This window comes from Aspergillus saccharolyticus (assembly GCF_003184585.1).
Source record: "Aspergillus saccharolyticus JOP 1030-1 unplaced genomic scaffold BP01scaffold_12, whole genome shotgun sequence".
Taxonomy (NCBI): Eukaryota; Fungi; Ascomycota; class Eurotiomycetes; order Eurotiales; family Aspergillaceae; genus Aspergillus; species Aspergillus saccharolyticus.
The window spans coordinates 413090-431475 of NW_020290622.1; the positions used below are offsets into that span (position 1 = coordinate 413090).

The following is an 18386-nucleotide window of genomic DNA, read 5'->3' on the forward strand; positions in this document are numbered from 1 at the left end:
GCACACACAGAGCTTGACTGTTTCTGACTTCATGCGATGGGATGAAGGATGGTGTGTGGGTTCTTTTGTGACGAATGTCGGGAGAGCTGGAGCAAGCAGAATTTTCCTTCGCTCCCGGTTAAACAATTGTTTCACCCGGCATGGTGTTCCAGGTCATCTTTATTCTCAACTGTTTCAGGCCAACAAGAGATTGATCGCGGTGTGACAGGTACAAGGGAGAAGGCCCTTTCAAGGGGTTTACACAAGGGCCAGGCCCTGCTTTTAAGGCTGTCTATCGATAAGATGGCGGAGATTAGCCCGGACCCTGGAGGGGAGTGGTGAGGATGAAACACACAGAGTGGCTGGAAAGTGGAGAGCCTCGATTAGAGGGATCCATAATGCATTGAATATGCAGTGGCTTTGCACGAGCCAACCGAAAAGAAGGTGAACGGCTGAACGCCATCGGTCAGGTTTCTGATGTGATGGAGGCGATTACGTGGAGGGGCGCGGCTGGAACCGCAGGGCCGCGTGTCGTTTGAGCTGCCAGGGACCGATGACCGGCTGGCCGATGGGTCGGCGGCTCCACTTTCTCTCATCACGGTGTGTGTTTTTGAGGATTCTTTTCCTTCCAATACCCAGCCCTGCGATTGTTCTCCCCTCTCCCAACCCAGCAGCGCGCTCTCCTGCTGAATTGGCCTTTGGTTTTGCCTCTTCTTTTTCTCCTCGATCACCATTTTCTCATCAATCCTGGTATAACCTCCTTCCGTCATGTCGTCGAAATCGCCATTGCCAACGGTCAACACCCCCGCGGAGCCCGCGAAAGCGGCTTTGCACCCAGCTTTCTACATTGCGTACGGCCTCTTCTACTCCTGACGGCTCGAATTCATACTAAGTCGCGACTAGAACCTGGATTGCGCTCAGCTCGGGAGTCATCATCTTCAACAAGTGGATTCTACACACTGCTGGATTCAGTGAGTACTAGCAACGTGTGCTTCAATGGCGGACCATGCTAATTTTGACGCTCTCCCTAGGTTTTCGTACGTCCATCGCTGTTGAAGAACACACCTCGAATCCTCTCGAAACTGACATTTACGGGCTACAGCTCTGTTTCTGACGACATGGCATCTGGTTTTCGCTACCATCATGACCCGTCTCATGGCGCGGTTCACGACCCTCCTCGACTCCCGCCATAATGTACCCATGACATCGCGCGTTTATATGTCAGTCCTTCTAGTGCTCCGTATTATACAAGTTGCTAATTGACGGGGGCAATCAGGCGCGCGATCGTTCCCATCGGTGCTTTCTTCTCGCTGAGTCTCATCTGCGGCAACCTAGCCTACCTGTATCTCAGTGTTTCTTTTATTCAGATGCTCAAGGTAGACGCACTTTGTCCATTGGACTGAACCCGAAGCTGACTGGACTCAGGCTACCAACTCTGTTGCCACTCTTCTGGCAACTTGGGCTATGGGCATTGCGCCAGTCCGCCTGAGCTTGCTCGGAAACATCTCCTTCATCGTCATCGGTGTCATAATCGCTTCGATCGGCGAGATCAAGTTTACCATGATCGGTTTCATCTGTACGTGCTATGAAACATTATTCGTCACAGATGCCTCATACTTATTATACTGCAGGCCAATTTTTCGCCACGATCTTCGAGTCCGTTCGCCTGGTCATGGTTCAGCGACTTCTCAGCTCCGCCGAGTTCAAGATGGATCCTTTGGTTTCTCTGTATTACTTTGCACCCGCTTGCGCTGTCATGAACGCCATCATTACGGCAGTTGTGGAATTGCCGACCATGCACATGTCCGATATCTACAGCCTTGGAGTGGGCACTCTCTTTCTGAACGCTGCCGTTGCTTTCGGACTCAACGTTGCTGTCGTCTTCTTGGTAGGCGATCATAAGACCTTTCGTGGAAAACCTGACTAATCTATTATCTAGATCGGCAAAACATCTGCTCTCGTGCTTACGCTGTCTGGGGTACTCAAGGATATCCTGTTGGTTGTCGCATCGATGGTCATTTTCCGTGATCCCGTCACGCCCCTCCAGTTCTTCGGCTACGCTATCGCTCTTGGTGGCCTCATCTACTACAAGCTCGGGAAGGACGGGGTTACTTCGCTGTTGGCTCAAATCCGCTACAATGTTGTTGGGGGTGCTCGGCCATAGTCTGCCTGCATTCCGACAATGAGGGTGCTGACCGTGCTGTAATATCAAGGTATCCGCAGTTGATGATACTTTTTTTTCCGATGCGGATTTGAAATGAGGATCATGACCCGCAAAGTCTAATTATGCATATAGAAATGATCCGTGCATAGAGGTGGAAACTCGGAGGTGTATATAATGGTGTAATGCTACATTAGAATGAATGATTCACACGGGTTCTCGCCAGTATTGCGGTCCCACTGGGGCTTTTTTGTTGAGTGTCTGTATCAATTTATCCTGGATTGCCAGTCTTGATCTATGTCTCTATAGCATATACTAAGCGCCATTTTCCACTACAATCACCACCTCACAGCTTCCCTTCCAAAGCGTCATCAATGAACTTGGCCGCCTTCTCATACGCCTCCATCGCGCCGTCCGCCAACTTAGGCGGAAAACCAGACTGGAGATCCACCAACCCATGGCCCGCATCCCGAACGAGCAACAATTCGGTCCTCACGCCCAACTGCCCCAACTGCTCATGATGAAACCTACTCTCCGCGTCCGGCACCACTTCATCCGCCGTCCCATGCACCAGCACCGTCGGCGGGTACTCGGCTGTAACAAACTCCTGTAAGAACCCCGCCCGTAGCTCTTCTGGAATCGCCGCGCCGCGCTGCGCATACTCCACCTTATTTAACTCCGCGCCCAACCCCGGCCGCCCAAACACCCCGTCCAGAAACGTCCCGTCAATCTCCCACCGCACCGTCAGCGCGAACCGGTTGGACCCCCGGTCCGCGTCATCGCTCACCACCGTCCTATCGGCAAGCAGTCGGGGCACGTCCTCGAGGTTCACCAGGCTGGCAATGGAGGTCGGCGGGCGCGGCTGCGTCCAGTGGTCCAGTAGCAGATTCCCGCCCGTGCCGTACGAGGTTAGTAGGACGGCGGGTTTCGGTTCCGCGTAGATGCAGGCGGCGCGCGCGGAGTAGGCTCCCGCTGAGAAGCCGGTTACGGCGATCCGAGTGGTGTCGAGGGTGAGGGAAGGGGATGGGAGGGCGGATTGGAAGGAGGGGCTGGCGAGAAAGCGGAAGAGAGCCTTGGCGTCGGCGATTTGGTCGAGGGCGGTGCTGGGGTGGCAGAGCCGGTAGTCGGCGGCGATGAGGATGTAGTTGCGTTTTTGGCAGTGGTCTGTTGGTTGTCCAGGTTAATTTGGTGGATGGGGTGGAGGGAGTTGGTATAGGGGTGGATGCAATTGGGAGGGAGGGGGCTTACCGTAGAGCCAGGTGGGAAAGTGTCCGGAGCGGCGGGAGCCGGCGGTCATACCGCCCCCGTGGTAGTAGATTATGGCCGGGAGGTTGCCGCTGGTGGTGTTGCGGGGGAGGTAGTAGTCCAGTTTGATGTCGTGGCCGTCGACAGTCGAGTAGACGAGAGTCTGGCCGCCCTCGGGGAGTTGGGTTTGTGGTCGCGAAGGCATTGTGTGTGGGGGAGGGATTGGCAGTGGGCGAGGTAGTGTTGTGTTGTGGTTTGTATGAATTGGGAGATGGGCGCAGGCGGCAGCAGCAGCAGCAGCAATGGTGAACTTATAGGGGTGTATGAGGTAATGCTTCTAGAAGGAGTATGTGGGGAAGATCCAGGCTTCCAGACCCGCTGGGGATGAATTCATTGCCGCTGCTCCCCATTTTTCTTCCTCCTCTCCTCCTTTGTACTTTTTGGGCGGGTCAATTCCGCAAGTCCCACATAGCTTTGATTCATGGATTCATTATTCTCATAGGCGCAACAGGGAAAATGGCTACTTGCATCGACACGTTAACTCCGATGTGAGCGTCAAAATGACTCGTCTTCGTCTTGCAAGCAAAGGCGCTTCCAGCCTATCCGTGCAGCCGGATAAGAAGAAGTTTCAGTAGGCGCCCAGATTGAGCTGAACAACCATCCCTCCCAGAATCCTACGCGCTGCTCTGCTATAAGTTATTCAAGTGACATTATATAAAGGTCCATGCTCGAAATGTCTTTTCGAAGATGCCAGCTTTTTCGATTCCAGTTGAAACAAGATGGCCCTCCACCACCAGATCAGAGAGGCAGTTGTTGAGATAGGAATCATTTCCTCCTCGAAAATCGTCCGCAGCTTTTTTCAAGCCACCGTGCAAGACGCTCTTCATTTTACTGTTCATATCTCCGACAACCCCGAAGCCCCACCCACTGCTCACGATGTGTATACTACCGGCAGCATTGGACATCATCCGGTCCTTTTGGCTGACATTCATGACGCTGATCAAGCGTCCGCCGCTGCACTGGCACTGCGCTTTTATTCACGTTATCCACACCTCAAAGTTGTTTTCCTGGTTGGGATTTGCGGTGGGATGCCCACAGACAAGGAGAACAATGATATAATGCTCGGGGACGTGATCATAGGTAAATCAGTCGTGCAGCATGGCTTTGGACGTATGTATCCGGACGGGTTTGCCATGAAGCACGGGGCAGAAGATAGGGCCGCCAGACAAGGGCATCGGCTTGAGTCCTTTGTTGCAAAGCTTGAATCTATGACTGAAGCTTTAGAAAGACAGATGCAACCGCACCTCAGACGAATATTTCAGAGTGGCAAAGATGGAGCTGATTACTCAGGCTTGCATGAAGACCGCTGCTTCGTGTCGAGCTATCAGCATAAGCACCATAGTGCCACAGATAGCTTATGCACCAATGATGGCGTCTGCTGTTTTAGAGTTACGCAAACCTCCTGCGAGCAGCTTAAGTATGACCCACAGTACCTGCAATTTCGGAATTCAGACAGGTACCAATCGGCTAGGCATTCCAAAATTCACTTCGGGACAATCGCATCCGGAAATGTGTCTATACAGCAGGCGTGCGAGCGTGATAAGCTCTTCAAGTCAACAGATACTATCGGCATTGACGTCGAAACTGCTGCAGTGTGGGACTACGTTCCTTGCATCCCCATCAAAGGGGTTGCCCATTATTCGGACGGCCATCAATCTGGCAATTGGGAACTACATGCTGCCGCTATAGCAACTGCCTGCGCAATGGCATGTCTGGAGCTTTGGCAAAAATCCACGTCACAAATCTCACAAGGGCCGCCGGCAGTTATACCGAACTACGAGCTAAAAGGTTATGATCACAAGATGATCGCTGAGACAGGGCGCGCTAAGAAATAGGACGTGATGAAGGCTACGTAGTGGGTCATAACTATCCGGATTGTTGTCACTAAACTAATCAATATCAGAACCGATACGGCATTTTTTGAACAGCCTTCCCATGTTGCTCGTGTTTGTTTCAACCACAACATTAGACAGCATCAGTCCATTTGCCTTGAAGACACTCGAACCGCTGTCCTCGAAGACATACGTATGGGCCAATGGCGATGACAGAGAGGCTATATTTTGGTTGACTGGTTGGGTAGGAACAGGTAAATTGACAATAGCACAAGAGTGTTGCGCGTGAAATGAGTGTGCGGAATCTCCTTGGAGCCACATTCCTCTTCGACACGGTCCCCAGCAGCGGCAAACGCAGCGCACGCGAACTCATCACAATTATTGCATGCCATTTTGTCATACTTGCCGAGCCTCAGACGTTTTATTTCCGAGGCACTGGCTGAAGTTCCTGCATTTCTCAGAAGACTCTTAGTGATAAATACCAGAAGCTCATCTTGAAATCAATGTTAAAGTGCAAAGCTCTTGAAGAACGCCTACCCGTGGTCATCGTTGTCGATGCACTTGACCGTTACGAAACCTCCACAATCGATCCTGTCATCGGTTTGATCGTAAAAATGGTTTCCGACCATCTACAAGTCCCCATATGTCATCGAGAGACGCTTACCCTTTCTTGTTCCAGACAACGTGAACACGCTGGGCGGATTCGTGCTTTAGAGTTGTAATCTATCCCGAGCGACTCGTTGATCAAGAGATTCTCTTCAGCAAGACCTCCAAGCGCTAAACCCATGCATAATAAAAGATCATGTAATCAAACAGTTGACGGAAAAAGCCGAAGAGCTGTTTCTATGAGCCTCCACGCGCTTCTGCATACATTCAAGAAGCCCCTGCATTCTTCGAACGCAGGATATTCATGCTGTTGGGATCCATCGGGACAGATCCAGCAGTCCATGCTAAATTCAAAGTTGTGTACCTTGACACCATCGGGGATACCATACCCTCAAGTTTGAGCGCCGAAGAAAGCCGATTAGGTCATGATGTGCTGAGAAACTTTGTGGATGTCATTATCGTGCTCTTTGAGGAGATTCCTCCTGCTTCCCTACACGAGCTTGTTGATTTCAAAGGTGACGGTTGACTTGATGGTATGGATGTTCACGATATTCTGAGAGATCTCCAATCATTTATAGACATTTGGGAGGATGAGCATAACACGGAATCCTCAATCCGGCTTCGTCATCCTCCTTTTGCCTCCTTTCCGACGATCGCCACCAAATGCCTTAATGAGATTTTCATCGTGGATCCGAGGCAGCCTCATCGCAACGTGATGAACGGTTGTGTACGTCTGTTCTTGAGTAATGTCAACCAGAGAGAGCATGAGGCAGAAAAGTCCAGTTCAGTTAGGAGCGGACTCTGGGTTGACGCAGATGACTCTGGCACTTCCGAGAATGGCCACCTGGGGTGCGCTACGCCTGCCAGTGCTGGCCGAAGCATCTCGAGAGCGGCGAGGTGAAAGTACAACACAACGATATGATTCACCTCTTCAGGAAAATGGCATGTTCTTCGCTGGCTTGAGACATGCTCCAAGAAATGGCGCAATCGATAAGGCCATGGACGCATCGGGAGATTCAAGGTTTTATCTCTTGGTACGCTGGCTTCACGGCTACAGCATAGGATAGTCACTGACATTGGCACAGGATGCAGGTTCGACCATACTCGGCAAGTACATTGACAAGCTGGGACGTCTCGTCAAAGGATATTGCTCGGAGCTTGACAGTTGCCCTTCAAGGATCTATGAACTTGCACCAACTCTGGAAGACGAGCACAAAGATCGAGATTCGCCTTTGTGTCTGTCTCTCGGCTGTGTGCAGGTTTTCCAGCCTGTTGTTATTATCTCACTGGATGCGCACTCCCGTTGATGGCCGCTTGAACTACGACTATGGTACATAGCATTTAACGGCATTGCCTACCTGATGAATAAAGAGCCGAGCACAATCACATTTATGAAAGTGTTTTTCCAAGAGCCAGAGTCTCCCAATTGAACTCCCACAGGTTTCGCATAAATTTTTGTGATCACGGAGCATTAGTTCGGCACCAATTTACGCTAATCGGTCTAGTGCCTGAGTGAGACCTTCCTATGGATGGTATCGACAGGGGTGCACAGGGTAATCCATTTGCAAAGCAGGTCGTTCCTGCACTGAAATCGCGCCGGCTGCGACAATCTAAAAGCGCCGAATCTCGATCGGAGCCTCACCCTTCGTCCTTTTTACCCTCTTCATGCCTTCAACAAAACCGGAAGTGGACAGAGATCATGACTAAACAAGCCCGGCAAAGGTCATATAGCCGTCGCTCCCGAACAGGATGCCGCACCTGCAAAATCAGAAGAGTAAAGTGTGATGAAACGCCAGGATCATGCAAAAACTGCAGCTCGACGGGCCGATCGTGCGACGGGTACGATCCTGTTCGCCTCCCCATTTCGACGAGAAGGGTCCAAAAGTACGTTCCATGCATCCAGACCATCGACATCAATTTACGCCAAATGAGCTCCGATGAGCGACGGTGCATTGACTTTTTCCAGACTCGGACCATGCCCATGCTGGTCAGCTTCTTTGAATGGGAAGTCTGGCGACGTCTGGCACTGCAACTGAGTCAGGCTGAGCCGGCAGTCTGTCATGCCTTAGTCTCTTTGAGTGCCATGCATTCAAACACCGAAGTTGGTGGTCTTTCTCGAGGCCAGGCGAGGAGGCATCGAGCTCAATATCACCGCTTTGCGATCGAACAATACGGTCGCGCGATGTCGACTCTGTGTCGCCGCTTGACATCGCAGGATCCGCACGTCGCTGTCATCGCTCTTGTATGCTGTATTGTGTTCACATACCTAGAAGTCCTCCAGGGCAACAATGAAAACGCCTGCACGCACCTCACCAATGGTATCCACATTCTGTCTGGTAAAAAGGGCGAGGAGGCCCGCTCGATCGTGCGAGTCAAGCTGCAACACTATCATCGCGAGAACCGGTTGCCGACCCTTTCCCCAGAAATGGCTCTGCTCGCCGCCATCATGCACCTAGATATACAGTTGCAGGTCCACCGATACGTAGCCAAGCAGAGAGACGCCATTCAGGTACGCGGCGACCGTCAACGACTTCTGCGATTTCAGAATCTCGACGAGGCCTGGCGGGAGCTTCAACCCATCTCCGGAAGCTGCCTAGGCTGTCTGACCATCACCCAAGAGGCCCTCCAGAGTCCAGCTGCTGACCTGTTTCCCATTTTCATCGCGCGACATAAGCTCAGTCTACAACTCCAGGACCACATTGCAGCCTTTAACGAGCTAGCTGCCCAGATCCCTTGCCCATCCGCCAAGGAAGTCCCCTGCATGAACCTCATCCGCATGCAACATATTGTCCTCAAGACGCACGTCTACCGAGAGATGGAACTGTCTGAGCACGTGTGGGAAAAGTTTACCCCGGACTTCATGGCAGCGCTCCAGTTCGGTGAAGCCACCATCGAGAGCCTTGAGGCCGAATTCGGGCCAAAAAAACCTTCCGACGGTCGTGATGGACATGGTTATCATCCTTCCGCTGACCTGGGTAGCTTTAAAATGCCGCCATCTGCCGACACGGCAGCGCGGGATCCAGCTCCTTCGCCGCTGGCCTCACTGGGAGGGACCGCATCACACGAGCACATTTGTAGCTCTGGTCGAGGGGGCCGTCAATCTGGAGGAGGAGAGACGCGACCCGGTTACCGGGGTCATTCCGGAGGAGGCGCTTGTGGCCGATGTAGCGGTGATCAAGAAGGAGGGGTGCCCTCCGACGCTCGGGTACACCCTGTCGCATCCGGGGGGACCGCGACTGGAGTTGCCGTTCCCTATGAGTACTGAGTAGTAAAACGATGTTGGGCGTGCAGAACTTGGGCATTGCATGAGATGCGATGAACAATTCTGCTGCGCCTGTACTTTGTTCAATCTGTATAATCTCTGGTCCGCAAGACATGACGTGGCCAATTTGAAGGACAAAACCCCGCGGCTACATAAATATGTAATCTAGTCTCATTCTGATACACCCTTTATACTTTGAGACTCATTTACCATATTTAGACTTCAGTACAGTTCTAAGGAAATCCTACTCATCGTGGATGAAAGATAAAATGAGAATGTAGGTAGCAGGAGTCTACCGTAGCCCTTGCGTCTGCCTCTACGCCTACGAGATGTGTCCAGAAGTTCTAGTTTCGAAGGTCTGGGCCCTCCTGCATCCAGGAGCAACCTAGTATGATAAGCATTTTATTCAATAATAAGAGAGCGAAATGACGGCTCCTTGCGCAAGTCAGAGCGCGCGGCAAAGTATCTAGTATCCGTTTGCGTCCGCGGTTTCAAGCACTGCCGGCGCCACAAAAGTATCAATATATGAGCCGGACGACCGATAGAGCACCATGGAGTAACATTCATGTCGGGGAGACTCGCTGTATTACCTGGCCACGGATTAATTAATCATTGAGTCCCTCCAGTGGCACGCCTTCTCTGCTATCGAGATGTCAATCCGGATTTACCGGCAAGGTGTCGGAAGGTCGCCCGGAAGGATCCCCGAACCCCGCCCGCATCCTTCTTTCTTCCAAGATCTTGCGACGATCATCCCTTCGCAGTCCAGTCTCCATATCTCCCCCGCCTCCTCCCCAATCCCCATGGGGTTGCGACAATCATTTGAAGTTACATTAGCATGTTCCATGACTTGACACCGACCATGGTCGCTCCATCAGCTTCCCCGCCTTGCATTGTGGTCGCCAGGACTGCCAACCAACCAGCGCCCGGGAGCTGCGACACTCGGCCGTGGTCTTACAGCATAACAAGCTTCGGCATCCCCAATCCATGTGGAGTCTATCAAGTCTAATTTGTGGTCACTTGCTGATGACGGCATACAATGATGATCTTGTCGCAGTCAGGCCTCCCATACACACGGCTAGTCGCCTGTTTGAGCAAGTCTTATCCTACCTGTGTTTCGCTTGGAGATTTGGCTATGCACCGTCGTATAAGCGGCTTCCCACACGCGATAAAAGGCTGGTCATCCCCTGCGTCTGATGTCTCCTGGCTGTGCTCGTTTTGCGAAGTCTAGACTCATTTCCAGGGGGAGATCCTTCCGCTTAATCGCGTCACAGGCAGATTATTGCTTTACCGGTTTCTAAAAATTTGGTTGCTTGACAGTCACCCCACAACCACCCTACACTCACTGAAGAACCAAGATAACTTGGATCAGCTTCACTTGAAGGTCCTCACACTTGGTGCACTGCATTGAGCCTTGACACAGCGTCTTCCATGATGAGACAAGAAGCAATCACAGAGAAGGTCCTGAAGGACAGAAGTTCAACTCCCAGCGTTGAGCACGCCGAGAAGCCCGGAGGTTCACGCGCAATTTACGACCTCGAGGGTCGCACAACCGGCCCGACTCATCTCAGCGCCGTCTTCGAGAACCCCCTGGCGGGCATCCCGCGCGAAAAACTGCTGGATGATGTTGAGAGATTCTGTCATGAATATGGTCTCGAGGAGCATGTCGCGGACTTTCGGAAAGGGGCGCTCATATCGCAAAATCCAGCAGGCGCGCTGGATCTTCAGGAGCTGAGTGAAGAAGATAGAGATACTCTGAGGCGAGAGCAGACTCACAAATGGTCGCAGCCATGGCAGCTGTATTTCCTCGCGGGTAAAATCATATTCCCCTGCAATTGACAACGTGCTAATCTTGTCTATCAGGTATGTGCTCCCTCGCTGCTGCTGTCCAGGGCATGGATGAGACTGTCAACAACGGCGCGCAGGCCATTTACCTGAAGGTGAGGTCAACATTAGCACGAAGAGCAGTAAACTGACAACTTAAAAGCAACTCGGGATCGATTCTCCCCGCTTCTCCCAGAAGATGCAAGACTATCTTACCGGTCTTGTCGTCGGTGCACCTTACCTTGCCTGCGCAACAGTCGGATGCTGGCTAACGGAGCCCATGAACCGGTTTCTGGCCCGACGCGGAACGATCTTCTGGTCCTGTTTCATTGCTGCTGTCGCGTCCATCTGGGAAGGCGTGGCCAACTCGTGGGTCAATCTGTTTCTCGCCCGGTTCGTCCTTGGGCTGGGCATTGGCGCCAAATCATCCACAGTGCCTGTGTACGCGGCCGAGTGCTCTCCCGCGCCCATCCGCGGCGCCTTGGTCATGATGTGGCAGATGTGGACTGCATTCGGGATTATGCTAGGCAATATCATGGGCGTCGCCTTTATGAGTCTCTCTGACGACCTCTCGTGGCGTCTCATGCTAGGCTCTACCGTCGTCTTACCCATCATCGTCTGCGCCCAAGTCTACTTTTGCCCTGAGTCGCCCCGCTGGCTGATCCAGCACGACCGCATCGAACAGGCGTTTAAGGCCTTCCGCACTCTCCGGCCCACTGACCTCCAAGCCGCGCGGGATCTCTATTATGCATATGTGCAGGTGCAGCTCGAGCGCCAAATCAATACCGGCCGCAGCTTCTTCAGCATGTTCTTGGAACTCTTCACAATTCCACGCAACCGTCGTGCCACCCTCGCGAGCTGGATCGTGATGTTCATGCAGCAATTCTGTGGAGTTAACGTCATCGCGTACTTCAGCTCCACGATCTTCCTAGACGCCGGCTACAGCATTCAACAGGCATTGCTAGCATCGATGGGTGCCGGCATTCTCAATTGGGTCTTCGCCCTGCCGGCTTTCTTCACGATTGACACCTGGGGTCGCCGCAATCTGCTGCTGTTCACCTTCCCTTTCCTCGCCATCTGCCTCCTCTGGTGCGGCTTCTCCTTCTGGATCGATGCCGCCAATCCAACCAGCAAGGCACGCGTCGCCATGGTCACGACGGGGATGTACCTCTTTGAGATCTTCTACTCGCCAGGTGAGGGTCCGGTGCCCTTTACCTATTCCGCCGAGGCATTCCCCCTGCAGGTCCGCGAAGTGGGTATGTCGTTTGCGACGGCGACGACTTGGTGCTTCAACTTCATTCTCTCGTTCACTTGGCCACTACTGTTGAGTGCGTTCAACGCTCAGGGCGCCTTCGGGTGGTACGCCGCATGGTGTGTGGTCGGGTGGTTTCTGGTGCTGCTGTTTGTGCCGGAGACGAAGGAGCTCACTCTCGAGGAACTCGACCAGGTCTTCTCCGTCTCCACCCGCAAGCACGCCCGCTACCAGCTCGAGAATGCATGGTGGCACTTTCGCGTTTGGATCCTGCGGCAGAAGCTCGAGCCTCTGCCGAAATTTTACGAGGGTGCGGAGAAGCTTGCGGAGGCCGTGCATTAGTTGTGGCCGAAAGCTGCGTAAGGAGCATGAGTATACTCCGTTCAGCACGTTGAGTGGGGCAAACAATATCAGACAGGCCTTATGGAACTGATTGCATGCATCGTCTCTTGTCGAGGGGTTGATTTCGGTTCACTTTTTTTGGTCAAAATAACATACAACACCCTGATTATAGTAAACCTAGGACGTTGTATGACGGAAGAATGGCCCCGGAACGGAAGCCGGATGCCACAAAAACAAACAAAAAGAAGAATCACGTGCTCACACTCGGACTCGAACCGAGGATCTCAGCATTACTAGTGCTGCGCTTTACCATCTAAGCCATGCGAGCTGCTGATGTGCTACTCACACTTTTTGTAATCTATCATACCAAATCGAAGAGATGAGAGTAAGATTGTGCTGTGGTTGGTCCCGGACGAACGTACTTTAGTGATCAGAAGCAAATTATATGTGACTTTTGTTAGAGATCTAATAAAACAGTAAACTCGAATTGAGAAGTCGCATTCAGCTTCAACTAAATAGCACTGTTATTTCAATTATTCGGGGTTCTCATTGATCAATGGATTCTATTTCTCTAGCACTTCGTATAATACCTCTAGTCGGCGGCTAATTTATATATATCATATTAAAATACATGAGAGATTCGATTGTAATTATATTCATCCGAAAAACGAGCAGCCAATACCTCACTTCATGTTCTCGATATGGTACTGGAAGAGATGCCTGAATGCTTGATCTGCCTGCCCAGCGCTTGCTAGGATCCCTGCCATAGCACTGACAAGGCATAAAGCAAAAGACACACCCAGCCAAGAAACCCCACCTGCAGGATAAAGACCACCCCCTTCTTCCGTCCCATAATCACAGCCCTCCACACGCCGCGCCAGTCACGTGCGCAGGAAGATCCTGTACTGTACAACCTAGATCAACAGGTGAACAAACACACTCTGTAAGACATACGAAGCTGGCGAGGACCTCAAGTACAAATGCTTCACTTCTAAAAAGATCATCAGATACCCTTCGTCCATCTATCGAGCACGTTGCTCATCGGCGTCCCTGGGCGTTCAACTACGAATTTCGAGTAGAGAGGTACCGCCCGCAGCGTGAATGGCCCTTCGCCTTCAGCGAGGAGAGCGTCCTCATTAGCGCAAAACCCTTTCCGTTTCTTCGCCTTCCTCCATGTCAGCTGTCATTGTTTCCCTTATCACTACATACTCATTGTCATTGTCTTTGCGAGCGATCATTGTGCCTCCGAATACCGGCTAATGCGGACTTATCGACTGACTCAGAGTTGCGGTTGATGGTCTACCAATATCTTCTTTACTTTGGAAAGATCAAATTCCGAGGACCTCGGCCCCATGATTGCTACTCTTATTATTCCTTGTAGCTCGGACTGCAGCATTTCCGCCACCAACCCGCTGGCAATTATGGCCGCAAGCCGCCACATAGTCTTCTATCGAATGGACACATTCGTGTTTGAATACCTCGATTACATTCCATATTTTTGATTGCTATCGGATAGGAAAACACATCATGCTCCGCACGGTGGGGTACAGGCAAAAACATGTCAATTATTTCATAATCTCAGAGCCCTACCTGAGAGAAATAGCCATGACAGGCACAATTTCAAGCCAAGAAGGACTGTCGTTTCAGCATGACGAAGATGTGTCTCATGCAGGTTATGTACATGACCGGCCAGAATTACCATCTCGTGCGCCGAGATACATCAAGCGACAGCGCTGGCCCAAAATATCGCTTTACCTTCGACGTCGAATTTGAACAGCATTCGGCAGACCCATGCTGTGCCCATCGACGTGTTATTGCTATCTATGATTTGCAACTAATGGGGAAATTGGAAAATTGACTGAAAATTCAGATAGACTAGGCCTGCGCAAGCGCCTTGACCCCCGGATTATTGTGTTAGCAATGAGGAAACCAGAAGGGCCTAGAATCATTCTTTAGGGTTGAAAGGAAAAACGAATTTCGATGACAGCAAGCTCACAATCTTGTTGTAATCATTCTCGAGACAATTCGTGTCCTAAGTCCAGGAGTCTAGAGGACGCCATTATTCTTCAGACGCAGTGAATTTGCTCGCGACTAGTATCGGAAACCGGCTGTTGCGGTGAGACTGCTTCTCTTTCCAGAAACTTCTACTATCATATCCCGCGATCGGATCTTACTCATATCCCGTTACCTTGAGTCGAAATTGGAAGGGAATGGCAGATATTGTGACTTCTCAATGATGGGGCGGTCCTCCGGTTTTGGCTTGGTGGCAGCGGAACAACGCACATCAAAGAGTAGGTATCTCAACACTTGAACACAGTGATATTGCGGCCAGGAGCACCACGAACCGACATGCAGACAATATTGGTGCTAGTGCTGCAAGTGTTGCGATTAAAGCTGAGTCGTGCGTAATGCAGTGGGCAGGACAAGAAATGACTAACTGAATAAGCAGTGGTTGGGCCAAGAAATCAGCAACTGCTACCCCTTTGGGAAGAGAAACGGGCATTTCAAGAACATCCTATACTATACATGTCCACCCAGGATCTCTGCCGAGGCAACGTGCATCACATATCGGTAGTTCGACTGAAGTGCGATCCCGATGCGTCATGCAAAAGAGCATGATCGCACAATTGCCAAGGCAATTCAAATCGGCCAGCGTCCACAATCGGGGCGTGTCGGATGGACCGGATGTTGCATCTGGACGGACACAAGGTACTCAGCGGCAGCCATGTGCACAGCAGCAGCGACGACTCGAGTGGGGGGCGGGTCCTGAATATCTTCCGCTTACTGTTCCTACAGTACAGACGATGATTGAACGGCCAATGCTCTGTGGCTTACAACTCGACACAGGGACAGCACCAGCCAAGCCTTTAAGAATACCCCAGACCAACGGAGTCTGCCCGATCCCTGAGCTTATAGGGTCCCAAGATTCAGCGTCAGTAATAGGAGCGAGATGATTCGTCTGAGTCGTCGATCACCCTCTGAAAAGGGTTCGCTTCGCTGAAAAACTGCGGATCCCAGGTACGCGGCGCCAAGACCCTGACGTTGACCGGCCAAGAATTCGGCCTGGTTCTAGGGCTGCGGGAGCCGCCGAGATAGAGAGCTTACGTCTCCCACTCAACTATACAACATTGTGATAGATCGACACAGCTCACCCTACTCTAGATGACGCGGCTAAATGGAACACTTCTATACCAACACCGCTACAGCAATGGCGAAGATATAAGACCAACCATGACAACAGCTGACAATAGAAGAACAACCAACACACTCCTCCTTCTCTACTACCAACATCGTCACGATGCATCTCTCCAAGTTCCTTGCCCTTAGCGCAGCCACGCTGGCTTTCGCCCACCCGGGCGAGAAGCACGACATGAAGACCGTCAAGCGCGAGATTCAGCTTCGCGATGCTCTGGCCGCCAGAGCTCAACAGGGTGTGAACGCTTGCTCCTCTTCCCAAGCTGCCCAGCAGGTTCAGCAACGCAGCATCGCCCGTCGCGCGAAGACTGCGAATGAGCTGCGTTCCAAGCGCGGAATCACTTCTGGTAAGTAAAAAATCCGTACACCCATGGACCCGTCCACTCTAACACTTCACAAGCCCCGCAGAAGTGGCGTCGTGATCTCGCTGCCCTCGAGAAGTGGGAAGCCATCAACCACAACAAGACTGGCCTTGTGCACCACGGCCTCAACGCCGATGCCGCTATCTTTGGCGCCAACACCAGCTCTATTTTGACTCCTACCGTGACCGACGGTCCCTACTACGTCTGGGGTGAGGTCATTCGTCAGAATGTCAAAGAGGAGAAGTACTGCGATGGTGTCGATGTCTACCTCGAGGTGCAATACATTGACGTGAACACCTGTCTTCCTGTCCAGGGAGCTCTAGTGGACATCTGGAACGCCAATGCCACCGGTGTCTACAGGTATGTCCCCTGCCCCACACCAACCACATAGAACGTACTCATCCATCGACAGCGGTATCTCCACCAGCGGCAACTACGCCGCCGACGGCTGGGACTCGACCTACCTTCGTGGTATCCAAGAGACCAACGAGGACGGTGTCGTGACCTTCAGCACTATCTTCCCCGGCCACTACGACGGCCGCGCCACCCACACCCACCTCCTCACCCACCTCAACTCCACCATCAACCGCAACAACGGTACCCTGCAGGTCGGTACCGGCAGCGTCGCCCACATCGGCCAGCTGTTCTGGAACGAGGTTCTCCGCTCCGCCGTCGAGGCCACCTACCCCTACACCACCAACACTCAGGCCGTCACTACCAACGCCGATGATATGTGGAGTGTCCTCCAGGCTTCCTCCGCCTACGACCCCTTCCCGGAGTACATCTACCTCGGTGACAGCCTCGAGGATGGTCTCTTCGCCTGGATCCAGATCGGTATCAACACCACGGCTGATTACACCGACAACTCTTACTACAGCATTGCGGCTTACTACGATGAGACTGGCGGCCACCAGAACATCGACAGCTCCGCCTTCGGTGGTGGCGGTGGCTCTGGCTCGGGCGATGCCATGCCATCTGGTTCTATGAGCGGTGCGCCCTCGGGTTCCGCGGGCGCTACTCCTACCCCGAGTGCTTGAATGGGGCTCGAGCGTAGCTAAGTGTACTTGTTGTGTTCCGATACAGATTGTACTGTACATCATGCGGCCATATATACTATTGTGATGGTCTATAAAATCTTCATTATTTCATTGGGCTCGAAAAGCCATGGTAAAAAAGCAACTATTTAAACCAGTAACACCACACCTGAGAATCGTAACTGAGACCCATGCCAGCGCAGGGCAATATTGCAAAAAGGCTTCAGAGAGACATATCGGGTGCTAGCAAAAAGCTTACCTTCACTACGATTTGGATGCGGAGATGTCGCTTTTTACACCGTGCCTATCACTCTTTCCCAATGATTCCGAATGGACGTCGCCCAAAAAGTGATGACTACACTATGCCTCTCTTGGCCCCTCCCGACTGATTTCGATTGTGTAATCGCGGTGCAACTCCTAGCTAGCCCGCAGAAGAGATAGCTTCCTCTGTATCAAGAAGATCTTATATTGCGTTGGTTCCGTTCATGCCTCAGGGTTCTGATTAAGGGATGAATCAGCAAGAACAATAAGAGAACGGCCCTGCCGGTAGTGTTTTTCTATCCCTTTTTTGGAACGCAAACCTATACAATCCATCATCATGGCTTCAGTCGGCTACTGCACATGCTTGTTCGTATGATATATACTTGGCGCAAATGCCACGGGGTGCCGGAAGTTGCAAGAGCGAGCACACCAGTGCGGTGCGGAAGGTCTTTGGCGGGTCTCTCAAATCGAGACATCTTCTTCCAACATTCCTGCTGCGTATTTTATTCTTTGCCCCGCGAGCTCGCCTTCTTCTGATCATTTGTGGCCTGCCTTGGAGCCTAGTTGAGGTTTGTGCGGGTCGGTTGTCTTTCCTGGTGCTTTTCCTTACCTGCGTGCTCTTCCTACTTGGATTGATCCAGCTGCTGGATATCGACTCGAGGGTCATAAGATGATATGAAAACAAGAACCTGGCGACTTCTTGTCTTATGAGCAGAAGACAGTAGACTAGACATGATCCGAGCGAGTCAAGGAGTCTGGCGTGGGACTCTAGCAGGGGTGTTGGTGGAAAGAATGCCATGTATCTGATACACCACCACAATAATCCCGATTGTCACTCGCAACCTAAGAAGAGTCTCGCAGACGAGACTTGTCTTCGAGTGGGAGGCTTGAATTAGTATTAGAAAGCAACCAATAGCGACTGGATTTTCATGAAGACATATATGATAAATCCGGAAATTAATTTGAACGGTGAT

The 18386-nt window shown here is 51.9% G+C and overlaps 7 protein-coding genes and 1 non-coding gene across 8 annotated transcripts; 5 read left to right on the top strand and 3 right to left on the bottom strand.

The window, feature by feature from the left end:
- The first annotated feature begins 620 nt into the window (after nt 1–620).
- BP01DRAFT_356164 (TPT-domain-containing protein) lies at nt 621–2329 on the top strand. The gene is made up of 8 exons (XM_025574879.1): nt 621–830; nt 883–950; nt 1011–1016; nt 1082–1199; nt 1256–1355; nt 1405–1555; nt 1611–1867; nt 1919–2329. The coding sequence occupies exons 1-8, from the start codon at nt 748–750 to the stop codon at nt 2141–2143; spliced, it is 1008 nt and encodes a 335-aa protein (XP_025431949.1). The 5' UTR covers nt 621–747; the 3' UTR covers nt 2144–2329.
- Nucleotides 2330–2402: 73 nt separating this feature from the next.
- On the bottom strand, nt 2403–3647 carry BP01DRAFT_356165 (alpha/beta hydrolase). The gene is made up of 2 exons (XM_025574880.1): nt 3389–3647; nt 2403–3304 (listed from the first exon to the last, which is right to left on the bottom strand). The coding sequence occupies exons 1-2, from the start codon at nt 3588–3590 to the stop codon at nt 2487–2489; spliced, it is 1020 nt and encodes a 339-aa protein (XP_025431950.1). The 5' UTR covers nt 3591–3647; the 3' UTR covers nt 2403–2486.
- Nucleotides 3648–4051: 404 nt separating this feature from the next.
- Nucleotides 4052–5369, top strand: BP01DRAFT_32758 (uncharacterized protein). The gene is made up of 2 exons (XM_025572915.1): nt 4052–5300; nt 5349–5369. Exon 1 carries the CDS (start codon nt 4165–4167, stop codon nt 5278–5280), a length of 1116 nt encoding a protein of 371 aa, XP_025431951.1. The 5' UTR covers nt 4052–4164; the 3' UTR covers nt 5281–5300; nt 5349–5369.
- Nucleotides 5346–5766, bottom strand: BP01DRAFT_32763 (uncharacterized protein). Its single transcript, XM_025572918.1, has one exon. It carries the CDS (start codon nt 5675–5677, stop codon nt 5411–5413), a length of 267 nt encoding a protein of 88 aa, XP_025431952.1. The 5' UTR covers nt 5678–5766; the 3' UTR covers nt 5346–5410.
- A 2044-nt stretch (nt 5767–7810) lies between these two features.
- Nucleotides 7811–9152, top strand: BP01DRAFT_391327 (uncharacterized protein; the record flags this gene model as incomplete). Its single annotated transcript, XM_025578073.1, has 2 exons — nt 7811–8822; nt 8863–9152. The coding sequence occupies 2 exons, from the start codon at nt 7811–7813 to the stop codon at nt 9150–9152; spliced, it is 1302 nt and encodes a 433-aa protein (XP_025431953.1).
- A 1424-nt stretch (nt 9153–10576) lies between these two features.
- BP01DRAFT_365248 (sugar porter family MFS transporter) lies at nt 10577–12560 on the top strand (the record flags this gene model as incomplete). The annotated part of the gene is made up of 3 exons (XM_025576355.1): nt 10577–10955; nt 11006–11082; nt 11130–12560. The coding sequence occupies 3 exons, from the start codon at nt 10577–10579 to the stop codon at nt 12558–12560; spliced, it is 1887 nt and encodes a 628-aa protein (XP_025431954.1).
- Nucleotides 12561–12815: 255 nt separating this feature from the next.
- On the bottom strand, nt 12816–12888 carry BP01DRAFT_t140. The gene has a single exon. It is a non-coding gene; the product is annotated as a tRNA-Thr (tRNA).
- A 2970-nt stretch (nt 12889–15858) lies between these two features.
- Nucleotides 15859–17154, top strand: BP01DRAFT_295167 (intradiol ring-cleavage dioxygenase; the record flags this gene model as incomplete). The annotated part of the gene is made up of 3 exons (XM_025571807.1): nt 15859–16102; nt 16156–16477; nt 16530–17154. The coding sequence occupies 3 exons, from the start codon at nt 15859–15861 to the stop codon at nt 17152–17154; spliced, it is 1191 nt and encodes a 396-aa protein (XP_025431955.1).
- Between the last annotated feature and the right edge of the window lie 1232 nt (nt 17155–18386).

What these genes read in the sequence shown, in the direction of transcription:
- BP01DRAFT_356165 (XM_025574880.1), bottom strand. Translation starts at nt 3,590, where the DNA reads ATGCCTTCGCGACCACAAACCCAACTCCCCGAGGGCGGCCAGACTCTC. An exon ending in CTTTCCCACCTGGCTCTACG is followed by an intron (nt 3,305 to 3,388) that starts GTAAGCCCCCTC and finishes GACAACCAACAG; the next exon opens with ACCACTGCCAAAAACGCAAC.
- BP01DRAFT_32763 (XM_025572918.1), bottom strand. Translation starts at nt 5,677, where the DNA reads ATGACAAAATGGCATGCAATAATTGTGATGAGTTCGCGTGCGCTGCGT.
- BP01DRAFT_356164 (XM_025574879.1), top strand. Translation starts at nt 748, where the DNA reads ATGTCGTCGAAATCGCCATTGCCAACGGTCAACACCCCCGCGGAGCCC. An exon ending in ATGACATCGCGCGTTTATAT is followed by an intron (nt 1,200 to 1,255) that starts GTCAGTCCTTCT and finishes GGGGGCAATCAG; the next exon opens with GCGCGCGATCGTTCCCATCG. An exon ending in CTTTTATTCAGATGCTCAAG is followed by an intron (nt 1,356 to 1,404) that starts GTAGACGCACTT and finishes GACTGGACTCAG; the next exon opens with GCTACCAACTCTGTTGCCAC.
- BP01DRAFT_32758 (XM_025572915.1), top strand. Translation starts at nt 4,165, where the DNA reads ATGGCCCTCCACCACCAGATCAGAGAGGCAGTTGTTGAGATAGGAATC.